Raw genomic sequence first — 19,766 nt, 5'->3', positions numbered from 1 at the left:
CTTTCCCACTCCTCCTGCTTGTGTTCCCTCTCTCCGCTGGCTGTCTCTATCTCTGTCAAATAAATAAATAAAATCTTTAAAAAAAAAAAAAAAAGAAAAAGAAAAACTTAAATATCTACATATATGTGCACATTTACACACACTCATACACAAACACAAAGATCATCACAATCTGACAAATTCTGGGAAGCGGGGCTCCCATCCTCATTTACAGAGGAAACTGGGGAGCAGAAAGGTCAAACCACCCCGCCTAAGGTCACACAGCTAGTAAGAGGATCTCGGTTTCTCTCAGTTGAACTTGGAGTTTCTCAGCCGTAGCACTACTGACCTTTGGGGTTGGGTAATCCCTTGGCGGGGGAGGCTGTCCTATGCATTTCAGAAAGTTGAGCGGCGTCCCCAGCCTCCACCCACCAGATGCCAACAGCCCGCCCCGTTGTGACAACCCAAAATGGCTCCAGACGTGCCCAAGATGCCCTGTTGGGTAGAACGGCTCTGATGGAAAGCCACTGCCAACACAAAACCCCTTCACTCCACCACCAGCCTGTCCACAAACATGCCGGGACACTTCCCCATGTGTCATTCGTTAAAGGACAGTTACGCTGTCTTATCCCCCAGAGGATAAGGCTGGTCCCATCTTCCCATCAGCCAGGGAAGGCTTCTGGGAAAGGGACACGTGCGACCAGCCAGGAGAAGGAGCCGAAGCCAGATGTGGGGGTGGGGACATAACGGCCCTCTACCCTGGAGTGCTCTCGCTCTCCCCTTCCTCAGTTTGTGCCTGGGAAAGGGGCCCAGACGAGACTGTTCTCTTTCCAGAGTCTGAGACACCAAAGTGGCACTGGACAGGGAGCCCCCGTGTTTCAGACAATCACAGGCCAGGTGGCAGGTGGGAAGAAGGGGAGACAGCGGCCCAGGTGGCTCCGCCCCGCTCCCCCAGCCCAGAGCGCCTCTCACCTGCTGCTCGTGTAAGAGAAAGCGCTGGAAGTCGTGCAGGTAAACAGCGGAGGCATCCGGCCGGTCGGTGTTGCTGCCCTCGGGGAAAAGGAGGATGTTCAGACAGGACACAATCCACAGAAGCTGCACTAGACACCTTATGAGTCCCTCCAGGGAGACAAGGTGACAGACACCACATCCCTGACCTTGTTGGATGCAAGGGGGGCCCGGACGCCTGAACCTGGGAGGCCGGGGGCCCCGGAATGTGCACTTCGCTGCTCCCAGGTGCTGCCAGCGCGCCCTGTGATCAGCAGAGCACCTCCAGGAGTGTGGCCTTGGGGGACACGGTGCACTAAGGAGACGAGGTGACAGTGGAAAGAGGGAAGGGCCCAAATCCTGCATCTGGAGGATGCAGCAGCTGATGGAGTCTCAGAGAATGAGGAGGGGCTCACCAGGAGGTGGAAAGGGTCTCAGGCAAAGGGAACCATGTATGCAAAGGCCTAATGGAAAAGAGAAGGGGGGAAGGGGGAGGAGGAGGCAGAGAGCAGTGGGGGAGGGGGGTAGACCTGAACCACACAGCAAATGCTTGGGTAGGGCTGCTGGGGACAGCATTTCACGGGAGCCAATGCTGGAGAAGTGAACAGGGCCCCATCAGAGGGTCTCCTCAGAAGCCACAATGCAGAGTTTGCTAAGCCACTGAGGGCTGTGAAGCAGGAATGGGGGCCAGATGAAGTCCCCCCAGATTCTGGGCAGATGGGGAGAATCAGGCTGAAGATGCAAGACATGGGCTTTGGAGCAGGCAGAGGCCCACTGTCGGGAGGACTTTCTGTTTGAGACGAGGGAACCCTTCACCCTGAACCCAGGGAGACTCCACCTCGGCCAGCAGCCAGCTGACAGACGGCCTCATGATAGAAGATTCTCGTGGCTACGGAAACACTGGGGACCTCACTGGACCAGCAACCCTGGTTCCTACAGAAAGTGTTTCTATAGAACAAAGCTTTCCAGAGAAATCTGTACTTTACCCTGAGCATTTGCAAGGTGTCTGTGTATATTGGGGGGGGGGTTCTTTTTAAATACAGGACATAAAACACACTTTAAGCTGTTCCCTTTACTGAACACTCAGGGTTCAAAAGTCTGTTGTCTTTAATTACGACTGTATCTATAACCTTCTTCACTAACCAGCCTCATGGTCTAACACTAACCTCTTCCTTAAAAGACTACATAAAAGTCATATACTTGGTGGTATTGAGGTTTCTGGTTTAGAAAGAGACAGAAGGATCAGCTGCCAGAGGGCCCTCATCAATGAGGGCTGATTCTGAAGAGCAGGCCTAGGTCAGCATGTCACAAATCATTCCAGGTGCCATTAACCCCAGGACAAACACTTCCCCCAGGCAGACAGGCTTGGGAAACACAGAACACTTCATAAATCCCCCACCTGGGGAATTGGTAAGAACAGTGAGGGTCCTGGGGTTCCTGGGTGGCCCAGTCAGTTGAGCATCTGACTCTTGGTTTTGCTTCAGGTTATGATCTTAGGGTTGTGAGATCAAGCCCTGTGTCAGGCTCTGAGCTCAGTGTGGAGTATCCCTGAGATTCTCTCTCCCTCTCCTTCTGCCCCTCCCTCAACTCACTTGCACTCTAAAAAAATATATAGATCTTAAAAAAAAAAAAAAAAAAAAAAAAAGAAAAAGGTCCTGACAAGTCCTGCAGCACTTACCCTGTAATAATAATACCATTATCACTACTTGCAAGCCCTTGGCCACCCCACACACCATGTGAAGCACTTTATATGTATCAACTCATTTTAATTCACTTAAACCTGCTTAACCAGGAATTTCCCAAACTCCTTTTTGGGAAAGGAGGTCCTCAAGCACAAAGGCTTCTCTATAGAACCTTCGGGGCCACCTTCCCAGCACGTCACAAACCCTGTTGCTGTTCATGTTTATCCATGCCACAGGCTCAGGAAAGCCAATTCCCCAGTAGGAGACCTTGCCCCTGTGCAGGTCAGGGGCTGCCCACAGAGGCGGCCCTCCTAGCACCAGCTGGCCCAACTGGGAGGCCCCACATGGGCACCAGTACCCAGCACAGCCACCGTGAACAACAATACCCCAGAAGAGGCGTCTCACCCCAAGATGAACACGGAAGAATCTTTTTTGAATTCGTCAAGAATCTGAAATAGAAAATAGAAGAAAAACACATAAAAAATAAGAACATTGGACAAGTCAAGCCACTCAAAGCAAATGAAGTTTTTTAATTAAAAAATTATAATTGGTATGACTTATAAATATGCAACTATGACAGAAACTTACGAAACAAAAGGGAGAAGTCTTCCTCACCCCCTCCTTAGTCTAACTCCTGAGAAGCAATCTATCTTAATAATTTGGTAGGTTTCCTTCTAGAATGTGTTTGAAGGATATTCACTTTTATTATATCTTATATTATGTCCACGTCTCCAAACTTTTAGCAGTTAATTTTAGGCTTTACATATTATTCTGCAACCTCAAATAGTCCTGCCTCACTACTCTGAAAACCCACATTGTATTCCATAATATGGAATATGGAATCCATCACTGATTTTCTGCCATTAGATTCACTATTACAAAGAACGTTCGCATTTTTGCCCAGCTACACAAATATTTCCATTGGGCAGATTCCTAGCTAGGGAAGCACCTGGATGGGTATGGGGTGTGCACATAACTCTGACAGATTCGTAACTGCTCTCCAAACAATGGTCCCGACCAGCGCCCCCACCAGAGAACGCATAACCCTTCCCACACCCTCACTGCTTCATTTCAAATCGGTAATATTTCGGTGAGCTGACTTTTCATCTTCAAGTTCAAGAGAAAGAAAGAAATACTGGACAGCTTTGGTTCTGCTCTTCACAGCCTGCTGATTCTCTGATGACTGATGTAACGATGGGGAGCTCCTCTGCCAGGGAGCCCGCCGTAGCCCTCCTCTCAGCTTCCAATGACACCAACTCACTGGCCAAGCACCTTACACGTGCACGTGCACACACACGCCCACACGCACACACACACTCATACTGTGTCTGCTTCTGGTTAGGTAGCATTACTTAACCGTCTTTAATGAGACTGGGACTGGATAGGCATCTGAAAAATCCAGGGCGCAGGGGCACCTGGGTGCCTCAGTCAGTTAAACGTCTGCCTGCGGCTCAGGTCATGATCCTGGAGTCCTGAGATTGAGCCTGGGCTCAGAGTCAGGCTCAGAGTCAGGGCTCTGTGCTCAGCGGGGAGCCTGCTTCTCCCTCTCCCTCTTCCCCTCCACCCCCCCACCCCGGTCATGCACGCACACTCTCTCTTGCGCACTCTCTCCCAAATAAATAATTAAAATCTTAAAAAAAAAAAAAATTCGGAGCACAAATGGAAATGCAGCCACTGGCATGTTACAAGCCCTAATGATATAAACAGCACTCCTGCTCTGGACGCCCCCGTCCTCTTGCCAAGCTGCTTGGAGTCCAGGATGACACGTGGAAAACCAAGCTCCTAGAAAAGGTATCTACAGGCCCCCAGGAAGCATCGGGGGGGGGTCTGTGTAAGTCTCTGCACGTATGCTTTTTTTTTTTCTGGAAAGATGATCTATAGCTTTAATCAGCATCTCAAAGAAACAGGTCACCCAAAAAGGTTAAGAACCACTCGTTCAGAAAAACTCAGAAGAGCTTCCTTCTATTTACGTGTAATTTACACCACAGCTATTTCTTCATTTGAAAGAAAGAAAAAAAAGGGGGGATTTGGGGCAGTGCGTGCTTTTTGGTATTTGGACTTATTTGGCACTTAGATCTCCAGATCAACCTGGTGTTTAAGGCCAGATCCCTTCCAAACCCAACCCCCGAGACTGGTTTCCTTATACCTGGAGAAAGCCCAGTCCGGGACTTACCCTCAATTATCCACTCTACTAGATGCTTAAAGCCAGCCCGTTCCTTCACTTCTCTTCAATGAAGAACAAAAAAAGGTCCACCCCGTTTCAGGCAGGTGGACAGCTGGGACAAAGGAGGTGTCCCCACTGCAGAGATGTTTCCAGAGCCACAAAATATGGGGAGAAACGCCCCAGCTTCCCTTCTCATATGCCTGTATCTCCATCCTGGTGCCCCCATTCGCCAAACCTGCTCGCAGAGGCACCTGGGAACGGGTTGGTGGGAATCAGCCCCCCAAGGTATGGAGCAGGGCAGAGAAAGGATTGAAAGAGCAAAGGCAAATATCACCAGCCTGAGGTTTACCACTTGTACAAGCAGAAGCCAAATTCAAAGATGCAATGCAACAGAGCAGGTGTGGGGGTGGGGGTCACAGGGAATGGAAGGCAGAAGGCGAGAAGATTCGTGGGCCCATCGACCACGGCCAGTCACGCGTCCACTGTAGTGAAGACTGGGGCGAGGGGAGAAGCATCAGGTCTCTTCTGCACATTCCAGTGCGAGATACAAGGCAAGCAGGCGGTTAGGGGACAGTCTGGCTAAGCACTGGCCCTGCCTAGGACGCACCAACCTTTCAAAGACCCAGCCAAGGACGTTGTGAGCGCAGACAGGGAGGGAAGAGGAGAATGGAGACAGCGCAGTAACCCAAAGCCAGGCACCAACATCCAGGAGTGTGTGACGAGCTGTGATCCATGCCACTGCATGGGCAAGATAAAGGCCTGAGGACCGACTGGTAGCTTTGTCAGTGTGGAGGTCACTGGTGAGATGACAAGATGAACTGCCATGGGGGGAGGGGGAGGCTTGGACACATGGCTGGGACAGGTGCTGGAGATGGAGGGGGAGGGGAGGGCAGACAGTGATGCTGACGGTGCTTCTGGAACAGGTCCCGCCACAGGGCAGAGAAATGGGGCAGCAGTCGGACGGGAGAGATGTGTCAGGCAGGGCATTCTACCGATGGAAGAGGTTACAGGTACCTATGTGGCCCCCACAAGATATGAGCAAGCCCCAACCCCTCCCCACTACATTATGAATGTGACCTTTTTTGGAAATAAGATCTTTGTAGATATGATGAACTGAAGGCAAGGTCCTCCTGGATTAGGATGGGCCCTAATGCCATGACTGGAGTTCTTATGAAGGGGGACATCTGGAGCAGGCACAGACCAGGGCAAGGTGGCCACGTGATGACAGAGGCAGAGAGGGGAGGGCGAGGAGTACCCAGGATGGCCAGGAAACAGCAGAAGCAGGGAAAGTGGCAAGCACAGATCCCCCCCGGAGACATCAGTGGGCTCTCAGCGCTGCCGGCACCCAGACCACGAGAGACAGAAGTCTGTTCTCCTCAGCCACTTAGCTGGGGTCTGTCGTGGAACCCCTGGGAAACTCATAGGGCTTGTCGTGAGCTGATGCAGGGCAGCCACGATCTCAGTCACCCCTCGTGCCCATCCCATCAGAAAGGCGGTAAAATAAACCCCACGTCAGACACGAGAAACAGACTCTGGGACAAGCAGGTGTTCTAAGATGACATATCTAGAGTGTCACGGGGACAGAACTCCCATCTTGGTCTACCTTGGTACTTCTCCACAGGCCCATTCGGTACGTGAAAATGCACAGAGTAAATGCTCACATAGTAGTTCTAGCAATGAGAGAAGAATATTCTAGATGCTACAGGCACACAGTGTAAAGACAGCAATTAATTTATTCCAGCATTACTGTTTGGGGTTATGTGGTCCAAATCTACCAAACCAGGACGTTGTTGGCCCCGTGTGACTACAGGTGACATCCTTGACCCCTTTGGCCCCAGCAAAGGATCCGTAAGATCAGGGGAGATGTCTGTTTTATTAACCACTCTGTCCTCCTGGCTCAAACATGTGCTGAATGAATGTCTAAAATAATGGATAAATTAATTTTCTCTGGGAAAAACTGAAAGCTACAAGGAGAAGTTACCTCTGACTTTTGCTTCGCAGGAGACAGGGAAGGAGCCGTGCCAAAGGATGAGGACCACAAAAGCAAGGGCCCAGAGGCATCAAGGTCAACCTGAGGTCAGGGAACGAGTCTCCCCATGTGGCCAGAAGGAGGGGCAGTGCACCCTCCAGGCCGCAACTCACCCTACACCCCCCATGCTTAGCAGGTTATGTGAGCCGTTTGGTGCCAGGAGGCCAAGGGGAAAAGGACAGTGACAGGAAGCTAACCAGAGATTCACTGCTGACTTCTGCACCGCGGAGGCTTCTCCCCATCCCCCACCGCGCATTAGGATAATCTGCGATAGTCCCTGGAATCCTCAGCCAGAATACCACCGCAGAATGGGACTCACTTCCCACACGCTGGCACCCATGTGAAATCTCAAAGAATAAATATTAATCTTTCCCCTAAATGTATAATCCCACGTATAATCATAAAAGTTTCAGAGACGTTTTAAGTATCTATTTGTATGTACTTCCTATTTCTGTGTAGTATGTGTTACTTTGCTTGTCATACAATTTATTCAAACATCAGAAATGAATTTCCTATCAAGGGCTGCCTGGTCTTGTGGTTCAGCACAGGGAGGTATCAAAGGACCCTCTGGGAAGCCCACTGACTCTGACCAGGATGGTCCTGTTGAAGCAGGACAGGGACCAGGAACACCAAGGCCCCTGTACTCCCTTCCTCCCGAGGTCGGTCTGCCTCACGAAAGGACAGGCTGTCCTGGGGGCCAGCTCTGTGCTGGACACTCTGCCGGGTGACTGGTCTTGACCAGCCCTCTTCATCCTCTCAGTAAGCCTGGAGGGTGGGTACCGTCACTCCCATGTAACAGACGACACTGAGCATCTGGAAACTACGGTGCTCTCAGCGACAAGTAACGCAAAAGCAAGATTAGTGCCACCTTTAGAAAGTTNAAAAATTATAGCTATTTTCTCTTTTAACAGGCAAACAAACAACGGAAGACAGCTACATGTAGGGCCCGGGGCACGGTGATGGATGGCAGAAGGCCGTGTGTGTTGTTTTCTGGTACCTTGCAGGCCTGGGAAGGCACTCGTTCTCTGAATCACACTGGACACAACTCGGGAGCAGATGATTATTTGTGAGCTGCTGGAGAGCAACTCTGAACCATGGGTTTATGGGAACCCTTGGTGGACAGACTTTAAGACGGCCCCCCAGGATGTCTTCCTTCCAGTGTCCACACCCCTCCACTGTCCCTGCCGCTGGCCAAAGTAATAGGATGTACAAGATTATGTGTCTATGACGAGATGACGCTACCATGACTGAGCACCTGTCTTGCCGTGTTTGTGGAAGCCGGCACCCATGCAGGGGAGCCCCATCCATCAAAGAGCCATGGGCCGCATCTAGGAGCTGTGGGTGGCCTCTGCCCAGTAAGAAACTGAACCCTCAGTCCTACACCTGCAAGGAACTCATCGTTGCACAACCTCATGAGCTTGGAAGCAGATCTTCTACCACTTGAGCCTTCAGATGAGACCACGGCCTCAGGCAGAAATCATGTGAAACCCCAAAGCAGGGAATCCAGCTAAGGCACGCTAGAATGCCCGAGCCTCAGAAACTGAAAGAACAATGAGCATCGTGATGATACTGCTATGCAGCTAATGCATAACTGGAACACATTTCCAAAGGAATCTACCGGAGGGTGCAGAAAATAGATCGTACGGAAGGTCAGGGGGTAAAAACAGATGAACAAACAGTAACCTGACCATGGCAGGGTTTCACAGGGATGAAACTCAAGTCCTGGACCAAGAGCAAGAAGGAAATTAACCAGCCATCCTCACTGCTGATCAGAGCTTGTGACTGTCTGATGCCCAGCTGCCACTAACCCAGGGGTCTTCACATGTTTGGTGGGGAGGTCGCTGAGCAGCAGTTAGGAAGCTGGGTTTTCAAGCATTTAAGGGAGAAATAATACAAGGCTGGGTTTGCTTCAAAACCACATGAGCAGAGGGATCTAGGCTGGGGGGTTGTCAATCACCATCAACAGCCCTGTCTCCCCAAAGGAGCCTAAGAAATCCAGCGGAGCCTCTAAGAGCACACAGCTGTTGCTTTTCTGTGCTCTGTGCAGCCAGCAAGGAGCTCAGGAAGTAAATGATATGCAGACACTAGGGGAGGGGCGTTTACCTGCACAAGAGTCGTGAGGTTTCTCAAGCTGACCACTAACTATAGAGCTTGGGGTTTTGTTATCCACATTCCAAGTCAGCTCTACCTTCCAATGCTGGAGTTCCCAAGTCTTTGGGGCCTGGGAGGCAACATAAATTAGTAGAGAGCTGGGGGAGGTGGGCAGGGTGGGAGCGGGGGCAAACCAGAGAATGCTTGCTTCCTTCCTACTCAGATGTCCTCATGGGGAACTCAGGACCCATATAGAGCCATGTGTCAATTTTTTTTTTCAAAAGAAGCAGAAAATCTAGATCTTAATATGGAATCTCTTAAGTTTTAAATGTAGGTGATTCCTTGTAAAAACATTCAAACCATGAGGCCAACTCCAACAGAATATGGGCTGAATGGGGTGTTCTGGCTGACAGAAGCAGGCACCCTCTGGTACAGATGTTTTTCCCCCAAAACTGGGCAATCTAAGTTACCCCCAGAGGATTCAGGGATTCTGCAGAAATCTGACTCAAACTTCCTCTCCCTGCTTCTCGCTCCCAAACACACACACATTAGCCTTAATAAGAACCGTAACAAACATGCAGGTTGAAGTAAGTCTTCGGTGGAATTTTATCACGATGGAAACAGAACACCAATGGGTTAACCTGTGCTGGCAGACAAATTAGCTTTTGTGCAAACTTTATCCTCAAGCTTCGCCTGCCATCGGTCTGAGACAGCATTCTGAAATTTCAATCCAACTGATTATAAAAACCGTTATTTGCAACTACTGATCCTGAGTGAATCAAACTTTTCTCAATCCCGGTCAACTGCATAATCGTCATTACCCTGGATTTCACTCGTACATTGGCATCAAACATTTTCATTGTTCTCAAGAAATGATTATAAATAAAACTTTCAGATTTTAACCTAAAAAAACGTGTTTTGATCAGCTTTTATACAGCAGTTTTTTAAATTAAGTTTTCATATAAAAAAAGGGAGGAAGGTTATGTAATTTAAAAAGTTTTATAACCCATGACCTGATTTAATACCTTTATTTCACAGAGGCCGCTGAGCGAAGGGAAAAAAGATGGCTTTCCCCAAAGTCACGTGTGGTCAGCCAAGGTCAAGCTGGGGCTGAAATCCAAGACTTCCAATCCCCAAAGCCTACATAGGCTTTCTACTCTATTTGGCAAACTCAGAACTAATATGTGAAAATGAACACAATGCAATGGAATGTTTTACTCTATAAAATAATGTATTTTTCCCCAATCTAGGCAAACTGGACATGCTGCTCCCATTTCTTTGCCTCAGATATATCCAAAATCCCACACACAGCCAGCGGTCCTCTGTCAAGAAGCCTCATCCTTTGCCCACCTTCAGGCCTGCCTGCAGAACGCAATTAGTAAGTGTCTTCTGGTTGACTGTGGTTTTTTTTTTTTTTTTTTAAGTTGACACCACACCCAACGTGGGGCTTGAACTCACGACCCAAAGATCAAGTCGTGTGCTCTACCAACTGAGCCGGCCAGGCGCCCTGCTTCTAGTGACTTTCATATGCTCGTCATTTAAAAATGCCTACACTCTTGACCTCCCGTCCCAAGCCCTCATTCAGTCCTCCCTAGAGCCCGGGCGGGTGGGGGCAGGAATCCCCACCCCCAACACACATGAGTAGACTGAGGCTGAGAGTGGTGGGTGGCCAGCCCGGGATCACACAGCTAGTTCGAGAAACCAGATCTCTGACTCCAAGTCCCACATCCTCTCTGCTCTGCAGCTCTGCTCTGGACCCACCTTTGCCACCTGCAAAGCCCTTTCCGACAGCAGTGGCTGCTGTTCGTGGGGTGCACACCACCCACCAGGTACTGCGTTCCATGCACTGCACTGAACCCCACTTTTTAAGCTTTACACTTTACATGACTTTTTTTTTTATGGTGAAAGTAACGTGCTCTTTGGAACAAGTCAAAGAAAATGGAGGTGTGCAAAGAAAAAGGCAATTATCTTTCCTGCCCATCTTCCCAACCCCTTCAATACACAGACGAAATCAACATTAGACATGAAGTGTGTATTGTTCTGTACTTTTTCCTTTGTTCATAAAAACACACAGAGACATATGAAGGAGGATTATTATATCCTGGTTTTGGTTTTTCATTAGACCTAGCTCCTCGCATGAATCTGCTGCTGGCTTTGCTCACAAAATATCACGAACTGCACTCCAGATCAACAGGCGCACAGACTCGGTCTTCTTAATCAGCGGCGTAACGTTGCGGGGCTGGATGGACCATAATTTACTCTGCTATTCCTCTACTGAGAGGCAAGCAGATGGCTCCCAGGTATTTTGCCAGCATAAGTAATGCTCCAATAAACAACCTGCTAATAAATTCCTAGGTCCCCGTGCCCTCATTTCTCTCAAACGGAGTCCCCAAAATGCCACTGTCTGGTCAAAATGAATGCACATCTTAATTTAATTTTAAAATGGCATATTATCTTAATAAAAAATATTCTCATAAATAATGAATAAAATCATAAAAAGAAGGAACACACACATAATCCCTCCACCCAGAGATGGTTCCCCTTAATAATCTGATAAATTTCCTTCCACAATGAGATCATTCAGCCGAGTTAACAGAACTTTTTTTACTTTAATAAGCTGCAATTGAATTCCAGACTTCTCACACTCTCACCAAGAGGGTAAGAGAGCCATTCCCCCCATTTTCCCCCTAGCTCGCTCTCTCACGTGTCTATAATCTAACAGATGCAAACAGTATGTCCCGGTCATTCCCACCATGTCTTTCTTTGAGGAGAAGGGACACTCAACACTTCTCGTGGGTTTCTTAGGAATGTGCCGGACTTTGAAACACAGGGCAAACAAAAACATCATTTGATCATTTGCTCAAGAATTATCTTACCGACTTTTGTTGCTCAAACATAAGGTTTTTGTAGAACAGGTGGAACTGCTCGAAGCTGAGTTCATCTTTGTGCGCGCCGATTTCCTGTGAATTAAAAAAAAAAAACAAGTGACCACGCGATCTCTGAAGCCCCTACGAGAAGGCCGCTGTGCTGTTACCAGGCGCAACGGCTGTCCCATGGCACTGGCTATGAGCAAACTCACCTTCCTCGGAACCCAAACTGTCCACAGGTTTCCTTATTTATCTGCCGGGAGAACATATCCCCCAGGGGCCCCACCGGGTGAGATCCTACCCTTGACCCCCACAGCGGAAGAGACTTGGCCAGAATTCCAAGAGGAGTAACGCAGAACTCCTCCCTCTGGGGGCAGAAGACACTTCCAAATCCAGACCTCGCATGGGGTCATTCTAAAAGCATGGGAAAACCAAGCAAGGTTTTGGAGTTCGACCCGGCTCAACTCCAGTCAAGGCTCATCCCCTGAATTGCTTAATGGCTTTGGGTAATTGACCTGATCCATTCGGACCCTCAGTTTCTTCATCTGTAAAATGGGAAAACCACCACCACCCTCCTAGGACTTCCTCAGAACCAAACCAGTAACATCTACATATCGCGAGCTCAGGAAAGCCTTGATAAAGAACAAGAATCCAACAATGTGACGGTCGATGGTAAACGCTCCCCCGTCTCAGTTTCTGCCTTCTTAGAATAGTAGGAATGTTCCAGGCATGTCAAAAGATGGCTTGATAGCCACAGAGTGGGTTAACTCTTCTGAGAGCTCACTAGTACAAAAATGAACGCACTTTCCTGGCTGAGGAAGCCTGTGACTGGGGCTGCCACTGGCAAGGCCACGTGACTCTTACAACTGGAGCTAAGGAGACAGAGTGTCACTGGGTTCCTTGACAAGAGTTGGGATCTCTCTGAGCACCAGTCTCTCTGGGCCCACACATCACCTTCATCCTCACCCCGTTCAGGAAGGCCCCCTCTGCCCTACCCTACACCATCACTCTCAGAGTGACTTAACCTGCCACAGATCTACCAACAGCTTAATTACACTAGACCATAACCAAACTAAATGAAGGGTGGGAGGAGGGCTGGTGGGAAGTGGGGGCAAGGCCAGAGAAGAGCCAACTCGGACAACTATGTTATGAGGACTTGGATACAGAATGCCACGCCCAACAACCTACATAAGGAACCTTTCATAATATTTTCCAAAAGAAACACATTTGTTTGTACTACTTGAAGGAAAGTAGGCTGTGGGATGGTGAGGCAACGGAAAGGCTGGAATGGGTGAGAGCAAGTCAGCGGCTCAGCAATCACGGTCTTTATGGAGGACATCCTAGGCTGGGACTGCGAACAGGGTCCTATGACCTTCACGTGGTCCCTCTGTCTGGACTGGGACAGATGCATCTGGAGATGAGGGTTCTCCTGGGCAGCATTTGACGGGCCTCAAGGGCGAAGTGACTCTAAGTTCCCAAAATCACCAGGCCAGCCAAGCTAGGAAACTTACCACAAACTTATCTTTGAGGAACTTGGCACTGTTCACTTTGAAGTTGACCAGGGGTAAGATGGTTTTCAACTCTCGGAGGCTGATGCTGCAAAAGAGGGAAACCCCAGATTTATCCACCTCGAGGGACTTCAACGGTAGAGGGTTTGGCTCTTCCCATCCAGCCTGCCCTCCGGAGCCCTCTGCAAGGGGGACTGGGAACAAGAGGCAGGTCTGGAAGATAAGGCTGGTCTCCACCCTTCAGGGCTGGTCATGGACTCGGGTGGAGTAAGAGATTTACAGCGTGGGCAGAACATGGTGTCAGGAGACCAGATAACCTTTGCAGATATAAAATGTTCCAGTGGTTCAAACCAAGGGAGGGTCATTGGAGGCCAGAGGGGAAGGGGAGAGGAGTCAGCCTTATACAAACACCTACTATGTGCCAGGCTAGCTCTGGGTGTCATCCAAGCAATAATGCTACCTAACCCCTCCCTACATCTGACCCCCTACACAGGAAGCATTACCCACCCTCAGGGTTCAGAACAGGCAATGGGGGAGGGGTCTGGGAGGGATACACTGCTCAAGGTCAGAGCTGGGTGACAGCAGAACGTGGGTTTGAATCAAATCCCAAAAGAGGGGCGCCTGGGTGGTGCAGTCGTTAAGGATCTGCCTTCGGCTCAGGGCGTGATCCCGGCATTCTGGGATCGAGCCCCACATCAGGCTTCTCTGCTAGGAGTCTGCTTCTTCCTCTCCCACTCTCTCCCTGCTTGTGTTCCCTCTCTCACTGGCTGTCTCCCTCTGTCAAATAAATAAATAAAATCTTAAAAAAAAAATCCCAAAAGGTATAGTCATGTGGATCACATCACAGAAATCATCATGTGTGCTTTTCACTTGGGCCAGGTGGCAAGTTCAGTTGCACAGTAAAGAAGGGGAGAGCACGTTCTGAACAAAAGAAATACCCGTAATAGCACTCGTTAGCAAGAGTCACAGCTGGAAGGTCACCAGCGCACACTCAATGCCAGGCACTGCTCCGGGGCGCAGACGGACCCACAGACGCATCCTCCCTCCATGCCCCAACGACCTCCTGAGGTGGGTACCGTCACCAGCTCCACGTTCCAGGTGAGGACACGGCCTCAGAGAGATTCGGGGGTGGGAGGTGGAGCAGGTGGACTCCAGGGCTGCGCACCTGTAACCAGCACATTTCCCCGCCTCTCCAGGAAGAGCACAAACAGTGCGGGGGTGTGGGGCTTGGGTGGGGGGTCAAGGGCACGGCATCCAGACCCCTGTGGCTGCAGAGCCGAGTGTCTGCTAGAGCGAGAGAGGGTGGTCGGGGGGTGCTGTTGGTGTGGTCAGAGACCACTGCTCTGTGTTCTGGAGACGTCAGCCTGGACAGGGCTGCGCATGGCCGAGGAAGGAAGCCTGCCCAGGTGTGGGCAGTTTCCCCAGTGCTGTCAACTCGGCCTCTGTCGGTACATCCGGAAAGCAGCGCTAAGTGGGACTCCCGGCCATCCCAGTGTCCACACCTCCAGCCTTTCTACCTCTAGTCTCACAGCCTCCCGAACATCAGACACTTTCACCTGCGAGAGGCTTCCCTACCCCCACTACTACAGGGTTAGCACCAAGGGCTTTCCCAGAAACACTGAGAGCAACGACGTCAGGGGGGGCTGGCCGGGCAGAGAATCAAGCAGGCTGGCTGAGACCCCCTCGGTGACCCAGCCCCCAGGATGTCCAGGAAGGGCCTGGCCAGGACAGGATGAAGAGAGAGGTGCAGCAGGGGCTGGTGCCCCAAGACGGGGCCAGGAGAGGGTCTGGCCAACTGGCGGCCCTGCAGAGCTCATCCAGGACCAAGGAGGAGGTCAGAGTCCCCTCGGGAACCCAGAACCTCCAGGCAGAAACAGGGTCAAGAAACCTCCCTACATCCAGGTACAGACACATGGCCCTTGGGACCCAGGGGAGCAAACATCAGATCTGAGGGCACAAGACTCTGAGCAAGGGGGCACCCGAAGCCACCTGCTCCAAAAGCCCCACTTTACAGCAGCGCAACGGAGCCCCCAGGTAAAGGTGGGGGCCACAGAGCTTCCTTGGGTCCTATGCTGGGACCTTGCCACTCCACTCCCCCTCGGGGCCTGTGGCTGCTGCACTGCCTGACCCTGAGCCGTGCCTGCACGGAGACTCCCCAGCTGCTGGCGGGGAGGAATCCAGCAGCCCCCAACCTCGCCCCTCTCCCCACTGGGGACTTGTCGTCCTCAGATGAAGAGAGTGCCTCAGCAAGGTCACATCCAGCATCCCCAGCTCTCTCAGGACCGCAACGGAGGACAGCCTGGGAGGACGGCTCTGCGGTCCCATGGCTGTGACCACGGCTACCTAATTCCTGCTGCTACGCACAGGTGTCCCTCCCCCACACCCTCCCCAGCGAGCTTCTTGCACACAAACACCCATCTCAGATTCTGCTTCCTGTGGGCTCAGCCTGTGACCATGGGTTAGGAGCCAGGGCAATTCCTTCGGAGAGGGAAAGCAAGAAATTGTCCCGGCCATGGGCCACAAAGGGCCCCACCCCTTCCACGGCAGGCCTCAATCCTTCCACAATCGTGGCACCTTCCCTGTCGGCCTGGCACGGTCCCAGCTCCAAAGTACCGCATGGCAGCAGCCTTTACCATACTGCCCCAGGAAACTTCCCTGCCACCAGAGGCTGGACCGACACCTCCACCACCCCCAGCTTTTTGGAGCAGTAAGGACAATCATAAGCCTTTGTCAGCGCTCACCATACGCCGGGCACCGTCTAAGCGCTTTCACATACCCATGGAGACCTCACACCAACCCGGGGAGGCAGGACCAATCAGCTCACTCTTACAGACTAGGGCACAGAGAAATTAACTAATTTACCCAAACTCACACCACCAGTAAGTGTTAAAGCAGAGATTCAAACCTCACCACTGCCCAAAAGAACCTTCTATGGTGATGGAAATGTTCTATATTTGAGCTGTCTGACACGGTAGCCACTAGCCACATGTGGCTACTGAGCATTCGAAATGTGGCTAACGTGACCCAGGAACTAAATTTTTAATTTTATTTAATTTTAACTAATTTAAATAGCCACCTGGAGCTAGGGGCCACTGTATTGGACAGAGCAGCTTTAGAGGCTGGCTTCTCTAATAGAGTCCCTGGATCAGTGGCACCAACATCCTCTGGGAATTTGTTAGAAATGCAAAATTTCTGAGCCCCAGGCTAGACCTAGTGAAGCCGAATCTCTCCTGGGGAGACTCCGCATACCTAAGGCCAAAGCCCCCCCAGGCAGTCCCAATGTGCTGGGGCCACACTATGACTGGCAAGATATGCCTACACGCATTCCTGCTGAAGGAGAGACCCGGACCCACATCCCTGCCTCCCACCTGCAACCCCTGCCCATTCTGCCTCCTGAAATCCAGCACGGTCTTCCCTCTGCCCCTGCCAGGCTGAAGGAAAAAGGGTGGCCCACCTTCAGCCGATGCAAATTCCAATGTTATATGCCCAGGGGCAAAAGGCAAAGAAATGTCCACAGGAGACAATGTGCTCCCAGCCTTTTGAGGCTCCTGTCCCACTGTGGGACGCAGCCCCTGTGAGCCTCCCACCAGGGAACACGATTCCAGGGACCTCATAGAAGGTTNATGTTATATGCCCAGGGGCAAAAGGCAAAGAAATGTCCACAGGAGACAATGTGCTCCCAGTCCCACTGTGGGACGCAGCCCCTGTGAGCCTCCCACCAGGGAACACGATTCCAGGGACCTCATAGAAGGTTCGGGTGGGGGGCTGCTTTCTCAAGGGATATTTCGATCACAGAAATGTTCAACTTTTGCACAACCTCAGAACCTAATTCCCAGATAAGAGACAACTAAACTCTAAAGGCTCAAATATGGGGGTGAAATGAGGGTTGCCTCTAAAAACCTAGCCAAGAGTTAGCTGTGTCTAGCATTGACACTTGGACTCAGTCTCCCCAAACCTGGAAATGTCATAAGAAAAGCTTCCCAAGCTAGAATGTTCCATTTGCTCAATGTTATGTCTAGGAATGAAAGGGAGGGTTTTCTTTCATCCAACAAACACTAGGAAGACCAAGCCAGCCAGACCCCTGACCTCAAGGAGCCCCCGCCAACGTGAACAGCAACAGGAAGGTAAGACTCAAGGAAAGCAGAGCATGTCTGCCCAATGGGGGGCCATGGAGTCTTGGCACAAGGCCAAGAATCCTACAGTGACCCCCGAAAATGTTTCTTGTGAGGGTCATGTCCTATGTTCACTTTGAACATGATTCGGTGATAATGCGAACGAACATAAGGAAAAACCGGACATAAATGATAAGCAAAAGACAGCTTTTCAAACCAAATATCACATTCCCATTGGTTGATTTCTAACATAAGCACTGGCATCACTTTCCTGAAGAGCTGCAAGGGGTGCAGACGTTCTTATGGTTTAACATGATGTGGAAACAGTGTAATCCTCTCCTCCGTTAGGGTGGCCGGGATGCAGCGATTTACTCCCCAAGAACGGGGCTGTGACTGTACAAAGGAGCAATCTTCCCACTACTTCCTTGGCCAGGTGATCCAGGGTGACATCGCCACCGACAAGCCCCGCAGAGAACACGCAGCCCTCGATGGGACGACAGGATGAAGAAGCCCTTCACCTCTGTGATGTTCTTCCCAAAGACCCACCACCTCAGCCTACCCATCACTCCAGCCTCTTCGTGACAAAAATGTCAGACCAACACGATCTAAGGGAGATTCTAGAAGATACCTGGATGCATTCCTCACAACCGCCAAGGTCATCAGGAAAGACGGAGAAACTGTCCCAACCCAGAGAAGACCAAGGAGCAGAACAACGCAGTGTTACGGGGGGTCGGGGATTAGATCTGGGACCGGGAAGAGCGCTTCGGTGGGGAAATAGTGAGCTCTAAATCAAGTCCAGGGTTCAGTTCAGGGTCCTGTGCCAATGCTGGCTCCTCAGTTTCCAGAAACACGACACGGTAATGCACGAGGGGAGCAGGAGAGAAAGCCAGGCAGAGGGGTATTTGGGGATTCCCTGTATTATCTTCGCAATTTCTCTAAATGTAAAGTTATCCCCAAACTTAGAGGTTAAAGAATGGGGGGGGGAGAAGATCCTATGTGTAATTAGATTTTAATGAAGTAAAATAAACAAGTAAAAAGCAAAGCTGACGGTGGAAATCTAGTGAAACACCTGCAGCTGGGGTTAGGGGTGCTTACTGTTTAACATCACATTCATACAGATTCTCTAGTTTTCAGAATTTATAAAATTTTCTATGATGAACACGAATTACTTTTATATTTTTTTTAAAAATCCATGTGCATTTTTTCAAAAGGTAATGCTAAAGGAAAGCATAATGCAGAATAGAATGAATAAAAAATAAAAGGTTATATAGTTCCTAGTCCAGAGTCGGCACTTGTAAGTTGAATAAGGACTAAAATCGTAAGGTGAAATTTTAAAATGGGCAAAGGAGGACCTGAACATTTTTCCAGAGAAGACAAATGGTAAAAAGCACGTGAAAAAATGCTCAACATTCCTAGCAATGAGGAAGATGCAAAACAAAACTAAAACGAGCTACTACTTAACACCCATTAAGGTAACTTAACTATTATTTGAAAGAGGGGCGGGGGGAAGAAGGCAGGCAGACAGGAGGGAAGGCAGCAAGGCAGGCAGGCAGGCAGGGGAACACAAGCACTGGCAGGCAAGTGGGAAGGACGGAGCCCTGACGCACAGCTGCTGGGACTGGAAAGTGGCCGGCGCTGCGTCTGAGAGTGGAGCCGCCCTGCCACTGGATTCAGCAGGTCCACTTCTGGGTAACGTCCCCAAGAACTGAGAGCAGCAGACTGCACACCCATGTTCACAGAACCACACTCACAACAGCCAGAAGGGGGAAGCCATCAAAGTGTCCATCAACAGATGAATGGATCGGCAACCTGTGGTCTCCACTACAGGGGAATATTACGAGCCTTGAAGAGGAGGGGAATTCTGACACCTGCTACAGGAACACGGATGAACCGCGACGACGCTGTCCTAAGTGAAACAAGCCAGTCACCCCAAGACAGAGACGGCCTGACTCCATGCGTACAAGGTACCTAGCGCCATCACACTCCTGGGGATGGGACACAGGGCAGAGCTTCTCAGGGGTGGGGAAGGAGGAAATGGGGGGGACCATTTATGGGGACAGGGTTTCAGCTGTGGGGCATGAAGAGTGCTCTGAAGAGGATGGCGGCGACGGACACACGACAGTCTGAACGCACTTAATCTCACGGAGGCGTACCTTCAGATGGTAGGCTTTGTGCTGTGTCGATGTGATCAAACAATCAAACCAATTAAGCAGTTCTCACTTACAGGCTGTAGGGGGGTTTCTGCCTTTTAGCGGCTTTCCCGAGTACAGGTTATAAAAGAAGAAAAGCAGCATCAAGTCGTGATAGGTAAGCCTCCCACCCTGGAGCCACGCCTGGCAAGCCAGCT

General features: G+C 50.5%; 1 protein-coding gene across 2 annotated transcripts in view; it reads right to left on the bottom strand.

Moving 5' to 3' along the window:
- The window catches only part of PLCG2 (phospholipase C gamma 2), a 144,539-nt gene that overhangs the window by 64,733 nt on the left and 60,040 nt on the right, over window positions 1-19,766 (bottom strand). For both annotated transcript variants that reach the window (XM_034639448.1, XM_034639447.1), the window contains 4 exons: window positions 13,311-13,395; window positions 11,809-11,892; window positions 3,054-3,097; window positions 952-1,024 (listed from right to left, as the gene is read on the bottom strand). In XM_034639448.1, coding sequence (XP_034495339.1) covers window positions 952-1,024; window positions 3,054-3,097; window positions 11,809-11,892; window positions 13,311-13,395 — 286 coding nt within the window. The remainder of the gene's footprint in view (window positions 1-951; window positions 1,025-3,053; window positions 3,098-11,808; window positions 11,893-13,310; window positions 13,396-19,766) is intronic.

The sequence above is a fragment of the Ailuropoda melanoleuca genome, chromosome 12 (genome assembly GCF_002007445.2).
Source record: "Ailuropoda melanoleuca isolate Jingjing chromosome 12, ASM200744v2, whole genome shotgun sequence".
Classification (NCBI taxonomy): Eukaryota; Metazoa; Chordata; class Mammalia; order Carnivora; family Ursidae; genus Ailuropoda; species Ailuropoda melanoleuca.
The sequence above is the reverse complement of the archived record's forward strand: the minus strand, read 5'-3'. Positions and strand labels throughout refer to the sequence as shown.